Source organism: Etheostoma spectabile, chromosome 2 (genome assembly GCF_008692095.1).
Source record: "Etheostoma spectabile isolate EspeVRDwgs_2016 chromosome 2, UIUC_Espe_1.0, whole genome shotgun sequence".
Lineage (NCBI taxonomy): Eukaryota > Metazoa > Chordata > Actinopteri > Perciformes > Percidae > Etheostoma > Etheostoma spectabile.
The window spans coordinates 17,466,970-17,485,269 of record NC_045734.1 but is presented as its reverse complement, the minus strand read 5'-3'; the positions used below and the strand labels follow the sequence as shown (position 1 = coordinate 17,485,269).

The window sequence follows — 18,300 nt, the reverse complement described above, 5'->3', positions numbered from 1 at the left end:
GTGTGTGCGCGCTGCGTGCTGGACTGGTAAAATAGGTGACTTTTATTACAGATTAGATGTGTTAACGGGTCAAAAAATTCTTGCCCGATCCCAAAAAGATCCAGAAATGTATTACCTTTAACCAATCTGGACCTGAATATTATTTAAAAGCTAGAACCCAGATTCCTGCAGAACCAAGAAATGTCGGACTTAAACCCAATTGTACCCAGGAAACAAAGACCCGATCAGCACCAATTTGACAGCTGACTGTTATTAACACTTTTCAAATTAATTTACAAGTTGTTAGAACAAAACTTTGTATCTAATGTTACCTAATGTAACATTAGTAGCCTTCTCCCCTGTGCCTTGCCATGTTGATATAATCTAGCCTCCTTGCCAAAGAAAGTTGGTTAATCAATCCGGGTTTTCTCTTTTAACTCTGTTGCTAATAGAAACAGCGTGGCTAATCCACTCTGGTTTAATCTTAAAAGTCCACTTGCTGTCATGGTGACGGATCATGACAAATGCGGCTCATTTAAACTCAGCTTTACAGTTTTGTTGCATCTAACATAGAAAAGATAACTTCTGCCTGTGGTAACCCAAACCTAGTTGACCGTATAAACCCTGGATCTGAATCCGTTCCATGAAGACACATAAATTCTCTCAATTAATGATGCATTTAGCTCTGAAACTGTGAGCAACATGATAAACAAGACATCAGATGTCCAGTCATTTCCTACAGAGCTGAGACTGAGGCATCAGCTGATGAGTAGGACGTCAACAATTTGTTGACTGACATCTTGTAACACGTATTATTAGCTGGTTGTACACAAACAATAATAAGAAAAAACTTATACTCAACGGTCCTGGAATGGAGTTTCTTTAGAGAATCGAGAGTTGAGAATACTCTTCAGTCCACTCAGAACCAATCATAAATTGTTTGAACGATGAATTATTGTGGGTTTCTGAATGCTGATTAGAGTGATGATGATGACATAGATGTGCTTGTTGTTGGTATAGTGCAGGATGTCTTGGTGGACTGCTTGAGTTTTTTCCGCAACAAGTGGACTGGGTTTATTTTCAGATTAGGACCTTTGGTCAAAGGGCTAAGGATCTATTTCAAAGAAACAGTACTGCTTCAATGTCGGGGGAGTGTCGATGTGTGTGAGCAAGGCTAGCCTCAGAATCAAGGGAAGCGTAGAAACACTGGAGAAACTGAAGGGAGAAAAGAAATAAAAAGGTGTCAGCTTGTGTGTCTGGGATAACAGCCTGCATCGTGTGTGTAGGAGAGAATGAGAGCTGTGAGAGAGAAAGCAACTCCATATGACTAGCACATGGCTGCGGACGTCTGCTCTGTTCACTTGCTATCCTGACAGACTGAAGACATTAAAAACTTGGAGGAAGTAAGAGCTGGGGAGGCAGAGGGAGGAAAAGGAGGGAGGAGAGAGGGAGGGTTGAAAGAGGGGGACAGGGTGACTAAGTCAGAAGAAAGGGGAAGTCTTCATGAAGAAAAAGGGGAAGGGAAGGAAGGAGAGGAGAAAAAAGGAGAGGTTACATGTGGCTATTTGAGGTAGCCGTTAAATTATGGAGCGAGACAGAATAACCGGTAAGTTGTGGCTTTTTCAAACTTATTTTATATTTTAACACTGAGAAGGCTTTCTTTGGGAAGGACTTTCTTTTACTCTTTTCTTTGTTAGACTGCGGAGGAAGCAGCTTCTTAGCAGTGGCAGCAGTCAGCTAGAAGCCACTCGGATTGTGTTTGCTTTGCTTTGCCAGTTGGTGTGGGAGCAGCCGTTACGAGACCTCTGTCTTGCTCTGTCTACATGTCAACTTTACCCCTTTATTTATTTTTCATATATATTGTCTGATCTACAAACTGACCTTTTTAGACATTTATTCTCTCATTGTCAGCCGTGGCTAAGTTCACAGCCACAGCTAAGGGGACTGTGAAGTGCGCTGAATAGCTGTAAGCATAGTAACAGTGAGTAAACCTCATGTGATGGACTGTCATAGAAGACTTCCCAGAATCAGGAAACGTAATATTCCAGTGCAAAGTGGCTGCTGTTCTGTAATTGGCAGCCTCGGGTTCAGATACTGACTTACAGCCCACGCACATACACAACTATGATCCGACAATAGACGGACAGTTAAATCTTCATGCCATCATCACATGATTGGATTTTAAGCTGAGGGGTCTAGTTGTCAGATTAAACTCTGACGGATGCAGATGGTTTATTTTAAGTTACGGAGTGTGGAAGCAGAGCTCACATGTCAGATACTATGGTTTTGATTTTGACAGACAGCAGACAGCTTTTAAGGAATGTTTAGCATGCTTCAGGGTCTATATACTGTCCTGCACCTGTGACGTTATAACTCAGTAGCTTCTGGCATGGCTTTTTTTTCAACAGAGATCCTCCTTGCTTCCTTTAATCAGTAACTCTTTATTGATTTTAATTGTTTAGTGCTGAATCCCCAATAGAACTTCTGCTGGACCATATGTGTTCAGTCTGCACTCAAAGTATAAAACTAATCTGGCATCTTACAGTGATTAAGGCTGGACATCAAGCTGAGCAACACTCTGCAAATTAGCGTTTAATTCTACCGTTAATGAGGTGGCTGAGTTCAGCGAGCTGTATGATGTATACAGACACAACGCACACCCATTTTTATCACCACTTGATGGCAATGTTGCAGTGCCATTTTGTCCTCTTCAGTACAGCCACATCTCCCTGTGAAGTTCTGTAAAATGTTCCATGTGGATGATTCATATTTTGCAGACAGAGAGATTTCTTTTTATGGGACGTGGAGGAATTTAGTAAGGACCGAACCACTCCAGTTGGTGGCGAGGACTGCGTGGTAGAGAGATGAAGTGGTGGAGCATTATGTCAGGCATCACTTCCCCCTCACTCCTCTTAGTTAAGGAAGTCCTGCAAGGGCTGAGCTACTTCCTGGATTTCAACCTGTGTTGCTGTTCTGTTTTGACCTGTTGCCACCACCCTACTACCACACCCCTCATCCCTTCAGACTTTGTTTTGATAACTTTAGGAGCACATGCTGTGGTGCATAGATGACATTTTCAACCTCATGATTGTTGGCGTTTTTGCACCTCCATCTCGACCCAGAGGGCCTCCTACTTTCCCATCTCCAAACCTGCTCAGGATTAAAAAATAATATGTTCAATATGACATGTCATCTGCCACGACCGTCTCATATGGTCACCATATTGACAATTGTTAATTGGTGACACACTGCCGTGAAAATACAACAAAGGGAAAGGAAAGCAAAGGATTCAGTTTGCAAAAGAGGGGCATGGTTGTCATTTTGCTTTTATGTTTTGCCAATGCATAAGGAAGAAAGACACTAATTGGGTGGCCTGTTTAGCATCGAAGTGACAACAACAAAAGCAGAGATTCAGTAGCTTGAGTTGATAATTACAAGTGGGACAACTCCTTTGATAGTTTTTTGAAACAGCATATTGATACACTCCTTAAGAGAAATAAGTAGAATTAAAACCGGTTTGCATTTGTTAACATGAGGGTGTCAAGGCCAGGACCCATACCCATACTTGTGATTCATCACTCTTTCTTTTAAAAGCCACATTTGACTTATTTTGGTTTTTCTTGGTCTACCTGTTCAGTACACATATGTAGTAAGTGAATGAGCTGTATTTATAAAAGGCAGGACATGATGTTCAATGTTACTTTTGAATTGGCCTTTAATTTAATGGCACTTTAATGGTATGTGAGCTTGAGTTGTTCCCGCTTTTTGCATGTGAAGCTAAGTTTTTAGATGTGCTGATGTGTCCACCCAGGGCCCTGTATATCCTCACCCTAAAACACACATGCTCTGATCCCCACCTATTTTCACAAACACATACAGTATGAACCCGGTGTTAAATCAGCTGAAGGAAATATCCCAGCTCACCATGTTCCATAAAAGAAGTGTACAGGATATCCTCTATGAGTGAACGCCCCGCAGTCCTCCTCCCACTACCTTCCCAGTGTCTCACCTCATATTGTTTTTCAGATTAATATTTAGCAATGATAAGTGAGGGAGACCATGAAAATAGCCAGCACAGGGAGTTCAGGAAGCCCCACCTTCAGTCTGCCAAAGGGAGGATTTCTGACAGGTGAAATGATTCAACATGATGGTAACACAGGTCAAGACATGGATGATATAACAGAAATAGATCCTCAGTGAAAGCTCATTCAGATGATTGTTTACAAGCAAATGTATTTGTGGTCAGCAAGCTGCAAAGAAGAAATCAGCTACTGCCAAAATAATAAAGATAACTGGCCAGCATTTTACTCACCATATTTGACAAACATGTATTTTAAAGAATCACAATAGAATAATAAGAAAAATATTAATAATAATAATTATGATAATAATAATAATAATATATTTTTTTTAGAAATTCTAAATTTCAAGTATTTTAGATAGATATTTGGAACTTTGGTATGGTAAGTGACTCTTCCCCTTAGACATTTCATGAAAAGAATCCATGAAACAAATATGTTTTTCTCCCAAATTGCAGCACCTGAGACAAATAATTTGTACATTGATTACATACATGTTAAACAGTTTTATTGATAAATATAGAGATGTATGAAGGGCTTTATTTATACTTTTATCACATTCAGACAGACAGGAAAACAAATGTACACATTCTAAACTTCACAGTGACATCACTTGTAGGTTTGCAAGTTGTTTACAGATTGAATTTCATGTGATACTTTGGTGTGTGCATGTAACAAGATATCACACACTCCATAGATCCCTGTTGCAAATGTTATTTGGGTTCAAAATGAAAATTCCCTGCACAGTGAACAGCATCCAAGTCTTAAAACCACTGCAGCAGTATTGCTGCCAGCATAAATTGTCCACACAGCTATTAGGTCAATTTCAAAAGCTTACTACGAAGAAGTCAAGGATAATACTTTTTCCAAAGAACTGTCACATTAATGAAAATGTGTATCTGAGTAGTGGCATAGATTAAATTGAGTTAAAGCAAAGCTGTATGTGCTACTCTCAATGTACTACCCCTCTGCCTAGCTAAATCTCACTGTCCTGTCTTGAAACTATCTAATGCTTATATTTTGCCTTTGTTCTTTCTTTGGATTTGTGCAGCGGTTTCACTTCCCTATTTAATTGAACAATTTTCCTGCAGTGACATCATGTTATTTAGACTCGGCTACAATAACTGTGAAGATTCCACTAACATTCAGAAGTGTAATTTTGCCTCCTTCTTGGACATGTAGCTCAAACTGATCATCTTTAAAAGGTGTCATTTAGATAAACGCTGAAACCACACAAATAAGCTCATTTGGGAAAACAGAAGTAGCACTCAAATAGAGAGGTTGGTTTGTGCAACTTCCTGCCAATAAATGTTTGTGGTTGTTCTGAATATCTGTTTGTCTTTAACTGACCCAGCAACAAAATCTAGAATCTGAGGTAAAGAGTAGTGTCTGTATACATGTGTGATAAGTTTCTGCATGTTAGAGATGTGTGCAACTAAAAAAATGGCAATTGCAGTGAAAACTTAAACAAAGTTGAAGCCGAATAAAAATCCCACAAATGCATGAATTAAGCATGAATCACAAAATCGGATGACCTCGCTAATGAAAACATGAAACTACTTGGGAAACAACACTGTGCGTATTTGTAAGTAGATTACACACTTTCACACCCATATGTGTTGCTATTGACAAGGAACAAAACAAGCGGAACTCCCTCAGCAACACAGAGAAATAGGGCTGAATGCTTTTGGTTGTTGATGAATCCTACTACAGTATGTGCAAAGGCCTTTGTGTTTACAATGTTATTTCAGAGGCACAGAGACACACAAACACACCCGCGTCTACAGCCAAGTAACCATATGTGCACATGCGCGCATAAGCACATATTCCCATAATGTTACTCAGAGTGCAAATGTGCACACAAACACTCGCTTCTCCAGATGTTGTTGTGGAGAGTTCCCTCATTCTGTCGCTCAGCTTTGCCTCGCAGCCAGCCCAGAGTGTGTATCCATGTTTAGATAAATACACACTAGTTGGGGGAGGTGTGTGTTTTACACACCGTGTGTTTAGGTTTAATTGAGTTCTATGGAGGCTTGTGGCATATTGTTTACAGTGCAGACCACTTGGACACTGAGAGCCACACACTTTGTCATGTATAAAATAGTATATACTGTACATACAGGTCTAATATAGGTCTACTATGTATGTTAACAGTATGCGAAAGTTCACTTATTTTCATGCACATTCAGATGCATTTCCACATGGGTGTTGAGGTGCACTAACCATAAACATGCACAAACACATTAACTATAAATGCCAACAGGCTGTCAGGCTGGATGATGTACTGTATATTATGTGCACTCTTACAATATGACAACTAGTGTCTCAGGAGACAGATAGTCTACCCAATTAAGTTTCATGATGGATTTAAGATGCACATACTGTATGTGCAATACTCTGTTCTTTATCCTAACACACCTTGGCAGTTGTATGAAATAACCAGACTGCAACATAAACACACAGTGTTATTCTGTGTTCACATCAACCTCTCAGGTGTTAGGGTTAGGGGCCACCGGGTGGGCTTGGCATCCTATTAGTGCCCCTTAGAATGGAGCTTTTCATTCAAATGGGATTTTCCTAAATACTCATTGTCTACAAAGGTGCCAGGCACTGGTGCTGTTCCTGTTTGCGTTCACCAAGGTTCTGATCTGATTTCTGATGTGTGACAGAATCTTTGAGCTACCTGGATGTAGAAATGCATTCTTGTGACCTTTGCTTTAGTTTTAGTTTGGAGCAGTGATTATGGACCACCTTCTACATTTATTGCTATGACCTTAACCATTGGTGTGCCAATGGTAAAACCTTTACCTAGAATCAGGGAAAATTCATCCCAAATATAATTTGCTGTCACATCTGGCTCCAAACAGGAAGCTGTAAAAAGCTGCTCACTCATGACCAATCAGTGATTACAGCGATGTAATCGCTATTTGTTTCTGTGGGAGATTCATGGATAAGAAATACTTTCGCATGTCCCACAGGGAAACAGTGGATGTGGTTAAGTAAATGAAAGGCCAACTTTGATATTTCATCACTTTTGGATTATTTTATTAACATCTTTTCAACAGCATTTCACTGTCGCCCCAAAGAAACAGTCTCTAAATTGGCCACAGCAGCTTCAAGGACAAGAAGGGTAACCCTACCCACCACTACATCAAAAACTGGCCTGTCGTCGGTGTCCCTCCTAAAAGAAGTGCAGCAGGGCTAGATTACCTTGTCAACTGTGTCCACCAAACTCAAATTCCCATGTTGTTCCTGATAATAAGATGTCATTAAGGGCGGGTTGGTACCCGAATCACCCTCTGAGTGCCCAGAGGCGTCATTGTATATCCCTAATGTCAACTTTCTCCAGGAAGTCTCTCAGGGTTTTCTCAAAAAGGGGCTTGGAATGACGGGGTTTGTTGTCTGCGTGAATGCTTGCGCGTACATGCATGAGTGTTTGTGGGGGGCAGGGGAATAACACACACTCATACACAGGACATGAGAAAGGAAGGAGGAGTGTGTTTCTAGCTGCAGGCAGGGGATAAGAAGGAAAGAGGCTTGACTTTTCGCACACTCTGAATGCAGCGAAATAGAGAAGTTAGTGGGAAGTCAGAGAACATAAGTTGCTTGTTGGAGTAAGTAAGCTTGGTTTTCTCATTTACTCTATTTTGGAAGTTGTTCAGGAACAGGTAGACAGGTAGAAAGTTCAATTAGTCCAACTTTGATGCCTGAAAAAATGTCTGAATCTGGGGTCAATCCACACTTGGAGGGAATTATTTCAGATTTTGAAGGTTTGTAATTTGTTATCTGCTTTTCTTTCACTTTTAATGTTCAGGTTGACAGTTTATGGAAAGCAGCATTATCTGTCAGATGTCAGTAAAAAGTAGCCTATTATTACATTAATGCCTGGATAATTGTGTGTGTGTGTGTGTGTGTGTGTGTGTGTGTGTGTGTGTGTGTGTGTGTTATTGTGTGAAAATAAATGGGTCGCTAATAAATAAATGCTAGCCAAGTCCCTTTAGCCTACAGTCTGTTATTGATCATACCCAAGTTATATCAATAATAGAAACAAACACAGCACTGACACCACACTATTCCAACGCTGGAAAGCCTTCAGCTGAAAGCACCAAGAGGGAGACAATGAAACGTCATTGCTAAGAGCTAACATCTGTCTAACCTCCTCATACAACATTCACAACTGTGTCTCTTCTTTGTTTGTCAGTGTAGCGCTGGCATTAATTCTCTTTGTCCTCTCTTCCTCTACCCTTCTGTCTGCCTTCCTTCCCAACTTCTTTCCTGTTCTTTCTCCGGTCAAACCCTCCAGCTGGTCTTTGGCCTGATGCTTCCTGTGATGTCATGGACTGATGCGGAGAGCAGAAGCTCAGTATCCCAATTGCTGGATGTACTCTTACCTCTTTAAGTCATATTTCTATCAGTGTTTGATCAGTTCATAGCACAACTTGTGACCAATAACCCAATGTACATGGAGTCATTTAATGAACAATTAACTTATTGCTTATTTAGTGAGTTCATTGGCGTTCCTGTCACCTCAGTCTTATGTCTGAGTGACAAGTTTAAGATGGTGTGTCCGCTTGCTTGTGCGTGTTTTGCTTGTGACTGTTCTCTTTCATCTGATTATGATAATCAGACAAAGGTAATCAGATTGAAGTTTTAATGTGACAGTTTCAAGAGCTGAAGTATTAACTTAATCAGGTTAAGTAGCTCCAAAGAACAGATAACTCTGTTTATGTCTGGTTATCGAGATAATCGGGTTTGACCTTGTTATCATCATTATAAAAACCTTCTGGTGGTGCAACACATCATACCAACTAGTTCCTCTTAAGCATACCCTGGCATTTACTGGGATATTTTGTTGACCGAATATGCTGGTAGACCATTGTTGTACAAATAGGATATTATAGGTGGATAGGGAGTTCATGTTAACTATTTTATTCACAGTTTATTCACACACATTGAAAGGCAATAAAGCAAAATGATAAATTAAGTCAATACCAGGTTCCTCCCTGTATGCACATCAGTATCTTCTATCTACACACAAAAGCACCTGCTGAATCCAGTATCTAATAGTGACCACTATACTCTACCCCACCAGTAGATCCTACTGGTCATTATGAACCATTCTAGTTCTTCCATCCAGGACAGAAGAAGCTATAGAGAGAGGTGCATGGCAAATACATGACTGAGTAAATCCCCATTTTATCCCAGATCATTATGTTTTCCAGTACATTGCCCTGTGCTGTATCTCATACGGAGGAAAGAATAGGAACAGAGAGGAAAAGGCAATGTAATTGGTGAGCACACTAAAGATGTAAATATGCCTCTTGTATGGACTCATGTGTGAGACAATTATGGAAAATGGATGATAGAAACCACCATAACAACTACACACTGAAACAATAACATGATTTTCTAAAAAGTAGGAAATGGCTCTGCTGAATATAAACATACATATGATTCACCAGAGAATAAGCCCAGAATCAGCCCGTATTTGTACATTGAGAGAGACTTTTGTAGAGTTGTACACTCACATAACAGTTGCTCTTGGTGTGTTTGCAAACCTAAACTGAGCTTTGAGTCCATTCCAAGGTATTTTGTACTGATTATCTGTTTAAAGGGGCCATGTTGTTGCTCCGACGTTGCACGTGGACACAATCCGGAAATTGAACATTGAAATTGAGAGAGTGCATGTGTGTGGTACAATTTGTAAACCTTGCAGGGAGTCCAGTGTGTTATTAAGTTGGTTCAAGCAGATCACGTGCGTAAATACGACACTATTTTAACAGGTCTCAATGGTCCTGTTCATTCTAAGAAGCATATTAAACCAGGGGTGGCAGAAGAAGCATGTAGGCATTGCTAGTAAATGACTGTCAGGCCAGTTATGTAAAAGTTGAGTTAATACAGGCCATTTGTCTGAATCTTTTGTAAGTCAGTCTGTCTCTGCTCACACGCACGCACGTACACACTATCTGGGGCCAGACGCTGAGGAGTACAGTTCTGAACCATGAGTGAATTTTTAAATTTCTGCTTTAAGGTCACCTCAATTCATTAGTTGTTTCTGCATCCGTCCCTGTTGTCAACTAGTTTCTCTCCCCCACACTCGCTTTTTATCAGAACATTATTAAAACTCTATTGAAAATGTCTTCATACCCTCACTGGTCACTAATGTAAATCAATCTTTAACCAGTGTTAACCAGTGCTCGACCAGAACAAGGCTTTTCATGTCAAAGGTTGAGGCCTAAAGAACCTGAAGCTTAGCTCCAGGCCAGCTGCCTGAACGACTTTGGGATTGTGTGTGTGTTTGTGTGTGTGCGTGTGTGTGTGCGTGCATGTGCGTGCATAAATCGTCAACCAGTGGTGAAACTGCCTCTGAGAAAATGGAAGATTTTGACCCAAGACCTTCACCAACTTACCTCTTCTATCACATGTCTTAACGCCTCTAACAATCCCAGAATTATTTTGTGCTGGTCACAGGGTGTCGGCCAGACCAGCAGGGAACCACACAGTAAATCTTACACACTGCTGCTGGTCAGCATTAGTAAACCCAATACCATGGGCAGCAAAAGGAAGTGTGTGTTTGACAGTGTAGCATTAAGGTTTCGTCTGACCAAGCAAAAATACCACAGTGTGAAATTGTATCGTTCGTTGTTTGGCCTTGTCTTGTCAAACTGGATGTTTTTCCTGGTTTGACCACATCGACTTGTATTCTGCAGCTACTGACATCCGATAAATTCCACTGTACATAAACTGCTTTTATACAACCAGTGTTTGCCAGAGTAACAGCCTTGATCACTAAATTTATTGTCTGAGGCTAGAATAACAAAACACATTAGGAGTTCAATGCTGTGTATAATTACCCTGGAAATCCAGAGTCCTTGCGAGAGCCCAATTTGAATTTGCTCCGTGAGTTACTCTGGCATCGAGTAAGGCTGCTCATTAACTATACCCTTGTAGCCAAGCTGCACCAATAACAGCAGTATATCTGATATAGGCAGGCCAGTAGCGAGCTAAACAGATGACGACAGTTTAATCTACCAATTAGCTCCGCTGGTAGCTAAGTGCACGGGGCTCTGGATACGTCACCCAGTGTGTTGTTGTGATTGATCGTAGTATTATCCAATTGCGTGCAGTGAGATTTGGATGTGGATTTCCAGGTTAGTTTACAGTTTACACACATTATGGTCTACGAATCTTTATGTACATCATCAGGAGATAGAACCAGGCTTTTATTTGATAAAGGCCTTTATTTCCCTGTTTATAATGTTCTAGTTATAAACCTCTATGTTTTCTGACCTGCTGCTACTTGCTGTAAATGCAAAGTCAACACTTTGTACATCTGCTTCACATTAAAAGCCTAACGGCAGTTCAGGGACACGTCACTTTCCTGGGAGGCTTTTATTGTGATACATATCTAGGAAGTTTAGAGATTCACAATCAGCAGCGAAACATAAATCATCAAAATAAATAAACAGTGTGTGAGCATGCTGTTAAAATAATTTAATACATCTGGAAATGTAGAAAATGTTGAGTTTATATTGTTTACTGGTCTTCATTTTAGATTTTACAGATGTCATGAACAGTTGACCAAAGTTGACCGAATAACATTGATATCATTCTATTAATCATTACATCATGGTGTGTAATTTTTCTGAGCTTTCTGTCTGTTCTTCCTCTCAAAAATGTGAGGTATGTCTTTGTTGACTGCTGTCAGTCCCAACTAATATCAGTGATAGAGAACACAATTGACCTATTTTAACTTCTCCATTTCTCACCCTGCAACCTCTTTGCCTATCTATCTCCACTTTCCTCTCCCTCCTCTCTCTCTGTTTGTTTTTCTCCCTCTCTCGACTATCTCCTATTATTGCATCTGGGCTGAGATGATACTGAATGTTTGTGTTTATTGGTCGGGATGTCCTTGAGAGAAAAGTGATGACACTGATGATAAAGGAGCAGCCTACCCTAACACCTGGGCTGTATTAGGACAAATGACCATGAACGAAAGTGAGGATACAGCTGCCTCCATCTTTGTTTTTGTTCCGCCAAAAATCCTTTACTATATTGTGTGTGCATTATCTGTGCTGCATTATCTTCCCACATGAGACGCTGTGAGATACCGGACACTGGGCCATGATAGGCAGTGGTGGGACGTGGGGAGACGAGACTCCTGGCTGCTGTTAATGAGGTTCCTCTGAGGTGGACTCAACCTCTCGTTTCCAGCTCATAGTCTGGGAATGTTGTTTCACTGGGAATGATACTCCTTCATCCATCTGTCAGTCCCACACTCCTTCTTTCTTATTGCTCCATGAGCCTATACATGCGATGTGCATGCACAAAATATCCTGGATCAAAGTAAAATACATATTTGCCCCTTTTCCTTAGCTGAACAAAAAAGACCCTGGAGTCTGAGGGAAGAAAGGTGATCCTTAAAAACATAGAAGTTTAGTGATCATCTAAGTGAGAGATGCCCTAAATGCCTGTTTCTATTCTCTATATTCCCAGACAACATTAAAGCACAGAAGGATTCAAATTCATCTCTGCTCTTAAATCATGTGCACTTGACTGCACGGTCACTAAATACAAACAAACGGCTTGAGAGGAAAGCACTCAAGTACTCTGCTGTGGTCCCGTGCCTGTGGGCATATAATCACAAAGCAGCAAAGAACAGAATCTATTCTAAGATCATTTAACAGGTCACTGGCAAAAGTCTCAGCCCAGCTCTCTTATTTGGGCAAAACTTGTGAATATGGTTCCTGATATCTCCTCCCATGTTCAGCTTTAGTTCTCACAGCTCTTCTAAAATGTAACCAAAGTCTACAGCAAGTGTCAAAAGATGTTAGAGTGTGCACAGTTTCCTAAAGTGTTTTGGCTCTCAGAGGAGGTTATAATAGGTGCCTCACTTGTTACACAATACAGTCTTAAAGGGTGCATCACAACCTTTCAGCTCCATGTGAAATTTGCAGACCAATTTTGGCAGACCAACTTATTCTCTGGCCAGAGTTGAAAGTATAGCCACAGCCTTGGACTCCCTCTCAGCAATCATAAAACACAAGACAGAGAAAAACAGCGGTAAGAAGGACACAGTCCAGTGGCAACATGGGTTTGGACACCAACTTACAAATTGCAAGTTTATTGTGTATAATTATTTTATATGTAGATCTATCAAAGGATAGATTTTAAAGCTGCTTTATGGTGCCTTACTTAATAATGAACTTGGTTCTCATTGGAATTTAAAAAATAATAATAAAGCAATGGGAGTCTGAGAAAAGTGGGTATATGTTTCTAAGACCTTTTGTGCTTATTAAAGTACATGTCATGCTTTCAACACACATTGTAGATACTGTAAAACTACCTAGAGCTTTACAGCCTTAGCAACAGCCCTCTATAGTGCAAGAATGCCAAAGATGAAAGGTAAAGCATGCTTTAAAGGTGCAGTAGGTAAGACTTTTAAAACTAACTTTCTATCATATTTGCTGTGGACTACATAAAGCAGGTAATTTAAAAAAAAATCCAGCACCTCTGGCACCACCTACAGCCTGTAGTGCGATTTCCAAAAATCCACCGCTTCCTGTTCAGATCCTCCAATCAAGGCCAGGGGGGGCATCTCACTGCATGTCAATCACTGCTCAGGCACACACATTCATTCTCCCTCATGGGGGGAGGGGCTTAGGCAACCGTTTGGGATTTAGCAGAAAGGGGGGGGGGGGACTGAGAAGTTGTCAATGTTCAAATTTTTGGGCTAAATACTGGATCTTCACAATCCTACCTACAGCACCTTTAAGGTCTAGATAAAGGGTGTACAGGGAGTGGTGGGGGGCAAAGGAGATTTGTAACACAAATCGCCATAAACTCAAAGACTTGTGTGTGGATCCATTTATTCCCGTGGTGAACAAGAACATCCTTGGTGTTTGATTTTCACAGAAAAAGAATAATACTTTGGCGCTGGTCTGAATTTTTGTCAGGGGGTAAATTGTATCAAATGTCTACCATGTTGGAATGAAGCAGCTTATAGCAGTAAATTAGATTAATGGTGCTGGCTGACGTGTGTGGGTAGACAGCTTTGATGTGATTGTGTTGAGCTCGGCATCCTCTGACAGAGTTTCTGCTTTACACAGACTGCAGTGGGGCTGGGGCACAGTCCCCTCCCTGTGGGTGCAGTTGCTTAAAAATAAACATGTATACATTCCCGTAACGCACACTTGCCTGTTTTTTTTACAAGCACTTTGAACAAAACTACATGTACTTACATAAAGACACACACACACGCAGACACACCACAAGCCACAAGCAGATCAAATAATCAGCACTGCGTTTTGGATTGCAGCAAACAGGAGATGTTCTTAAGGGTGTGCGTGAGTGGACTGGTCTTACTAACATGTCATTATGATACCAGCTCCTGGCTGTTGGCTTGGCACTGCAACTCCACGATGGGAGTCAAATTCAAGTTGACTTTGAGCCAGTGCACTTTTCCCAGGGGGTTATCCCATCCTCAGTATCTTTGTCTTGGACAGTGCCGCTATTTTCTCACGTCACGACTAACCGCGGGGAAGGATGTGCCTCTATCTCTGTGTCATGTTGCTCATAAACAGGGAGACTTGGGACTTTTTTGCCTAAATGCTTGGCAGGGAAGAATGCATGGCTGATTGCGTGCATTACACTGTTACATGTCATGAAGAAAATCCTGTTGCTGGTGATGTGAGATGCAATGCAATTAAATTAGTTTGGCTTAATGGCTATAGTGCATGCTGTATCTTTTATGTTGCCACCAAAATTGCCTCTGCAGCTACCCCACCCTCAAACCTCAGGCGCTTTACTACTTGGATCATTTACATAATCTGTTTTGAAAAAAACACTTCACTTCGTTTACTGCTCAGTTAATTAGTATGACCGTTTTGATGGATATTTTATGATATTGTTCCCACTTCCTATAAACAGCCCTCTTGACCCATAAACGGTTTGCAAGGGAAATATTAACTCAATTTGGTTAAAAGAGCCAGCGTGATTTTAATATATTGCATTCTGTTTTATGCACTGGTGGACTTCAGTTGGAAATATTGTCATTTGTAAACCACTATAGACAGCTGTAGTATAATATATTAGTCGCCGGACCAGCTGTGTAGGTAGGCTTTTGCATGAAGGACATTTACTTGTAATTGAGTACATTAACATTGTTGAATTGGTACTGTTTTACGTAAGTAAAGCATCTTAACACTTTTTCTACCACTTGTTTGACCTAGTTATAGTGCATTACTTTGTAAAATCACAGCTATGGTATGACAGCAACAATTAACAGTAATTTTCATTGGCCATTACATTTTTCAATTAATCAGCCCATAGTCTGGCATTGCCAAACCATTCTCCAGCAACATGGTCTGGCCACACTTATCTATTATGGGATAGAGGGATAAAATGCTCTTGCTTGTTTGTATTTCTTTAAACCAATCACAACCGTCCTAAGCCGCTAAGCTCCGTAGGCAGCAGCAATGCCCTTGGAAAATAGATAGCGAAGATAGTGGAAAGCAAGGGACATCCGGTTTCGGTGTCAAGCTTTATCCCAGCAATATACATCCGTTGAGCCAGACTAGTCAGTCCATGATACAAAAAGCCACAGCTGTTCAATTCACAAAAGAAATAGAAAAAGAAAATCCTTGACACTGGAGAAGCTGGAGCCAGACAATATTTAATATGTCTGTTTAATGACCCTATGACTGATGTGTTGCGTTTGTCTCTTACATGCAGCTCTGAAGAGGTCCTTTGAGGTGGAGGATGTTGACACTTCATCTCACTTGTCCCCCGGGTCCCGTCGGACAACCAACTCCCCTCACCGCAACGCCATGTCTCCAACCAGCATCTATTACCGTGACCTTGGCACTGCCGCTGCGGCAGCCACCAACAACAACAACCTCAACTATACCCAACCCCGTTCCATCATGGGTGGAGGAGGCTCCAAGACCCCTGAGCCTGTATCGCGTCGTTCTGAACTCTCCATCGACATCTCCTCTTCTTCCAGCAAGCAGGTGGATAACGTCACCAGCCCTGTTTCTGCACGCTTTGCGGCCAACAGCGCCCTGAAGCGCCCTGAAGTCCTGGGCCACCCCAAGACCCCTGAGATCAGCCACAAGAGGGAGGTCACTTTTGCCAAGACGCCTACTGATTCCCCAGTGATACGCCGCATTGAGGGCAACAATAACAACGGCACCAGCCGCACCCCTGAGCACAATCACGCTCGCAAGTTTGAAGCTCCTAGTCCTGGAGACGGCCGTAAACCTGATATCAGCATCACCAGAGCTCCCCCAGAAAACAACGGCCACCACCCACCAGTGCACCATCCACACCACCCCAACCCCCATCACAACACCATCGTCACCACCTTCCGTTGCTCCTCTCCTAATCATGGACGAAAATCCCCCAACCCTGAGAGTAAGTCTGTTTATTAATCAAATGACCCTCATTCCAACCCATACCTCACTTTCTGTGTGGACAGTCACACAGCAACAAACAATATATCGTAAACAAGAAGTAGTGAAATAAGGTTTTACTGTGCTTGGGTATACTGAAGCTAGCTCGAGTGTCATACATTTCATACTGCAGCTTGGTTGTTTTTGTGCTATTTAGTGGCCTACTTTCTGAGATGTTGGTTGTTGATGATAAATGTTTGTAGAATGCTAGCTGGCAAATTGATTTAATTTTTTAACATACTTTGATTCATCACTATATGTTCACACAGGTTGTTTTTTTTGATCTCATAGAATCTCATACGGTTGTTGGCTTGTTGGGTAAAGGCTGAATCAGTGCTTTGGTGCAGTGATTTAGCTCACCAGCCTGTGTGAATGCTTTAGCACAGACTTACCAGTTTGGTGTGACACTGTCACCAGTGGGAGAGAGATTAAAGTGAGTGTAGTAGGCTATCTTAAAATAAAACCAAATAACATTTAATTACGTGTAAAAGAAAGGGAAACAAAGTCTGTAAGTTATTTTACGTTCAAACTCCACTGGGTAAAAAAAAAAGTTATGTTTTCCAGATTATATATTGTTTTATGTGTGTGTTTTTTTACGTCTTTCCGCTCCTTCTCTCACACTGAGGTAGCAGACTAACCCACCCGGGTATCAAATCACTCACTAAGAAAAAAGTCAGTAACAGGAGCAGCATTTTGATTAGTCTGATGTCTGCATGTCTGTCAGTAATATAAGTAACTATGTCCTTGGAGGGCTGTCTGTCAGTGAAAAAAGCAGACTGTATGTCTGTATTTGTGGTAATCCATGTCTGTTCTTAATACAGTATTGGAGCCAACGTGTTTTTTGTTATGTGATGAAAGCCTAACCTTGGCCGCACCACAACAGTAGTATGCTGGTAAGTAGTACAGTTTTACAGTAGAAATAAAACTATAATACTATGCAATAGAGGAAGAAAGATTTTAGCCCAAGGGGTTACGTGACTTTCCATATTGCAGCTTGTGACATGATACAACATACAATATACTTAAACATGAGGAACAAACCTGTTCTCAAGAAAAAAACTAGTGTGGAATAAGCCGACGCATCAAGCCCTTTCACAACTACCCAGTTGGATTTTTGTGAATGTGGGGGGGAATTTAGAACTGTAATCAGTTGTTTAAGTATACCGGGTAGTAAGTCCCACATTTTAACAGCACATTAACAATATATAAACAAAATATAGATAAAGTTTTAGGACGTTGTATTAAACTTAAACCCGCAAATGGGGGCATCGGGAACAAATTGTGAACACAACATTGACATATCATCACCTTTTTAAGTTGATATGATGAACTTGTTACCAAGCAGTTGCTTATTTACACATCTAGCAGTTACAGATAAATCAGTGTTCCCATATTAACCACCTTGCCATAACTTTATAATTAGCTCTTGATGACGTAATATTGTCATAATTTGATAATATTTATTCCTGGTTTGGTTTTATAAAGACTCTAAGATGAAATACTGTATTTGGAAGATGTGTTGTAGTCAGATTTTCCAAAGTATCTGTCTCTGTCTGTGCTACACTATTTTTTATGTTGGACTCAATGATGGTTCTACTTCAAATTACTATACATTTACATGGTTCCCCTCTAGATTATAAGGGTGGTCGCTACTTATTTGTCCACAGAGAATAAGGGTCTAAATAAATGGGTGACCTGCCTGGAAGGCCCAGGGACTCTGACTGGGCCCTCCCTGCTCTCTTCTCTTAAATTAGCAAGATAGCTGAAATACACTTTTATAGCACTGTAGT

The 18,300-nt window shown here is 40.9% G+C and overlaps 1 protein-coding gene across 5 annotated transcripts in view; it reads left to right on the top strand.

Annotated features, from left to right (window-relative positions):
• septin9b (septin 9b) overlaps nt 1-18,300 on the top strand; it is a 79,708-nt gene that overhangs the window by 14,733 nt on the left and 46,675 nt on the right. For 3 of the 5 annotated variants that reach the window (XM_032500247.1, XM_032500258.1, XM_032500228.1), the window contains exon 2: nt 15,792-16,472. In XM_032500247.1, the coding sequence (XP_032356138.1) occupies nt 15,792-16,472 (681 nt within the window). Of the gene's footprint in view, nt 1-1,382; nt 1,586-7,615; nt 7,829-15,791; nt 16,473-18,300 lie in introns of those variants that run through there. The other 2 variants (XM_032500250.1, XM_032500238.1) reach the window with 2 other exon arrangements.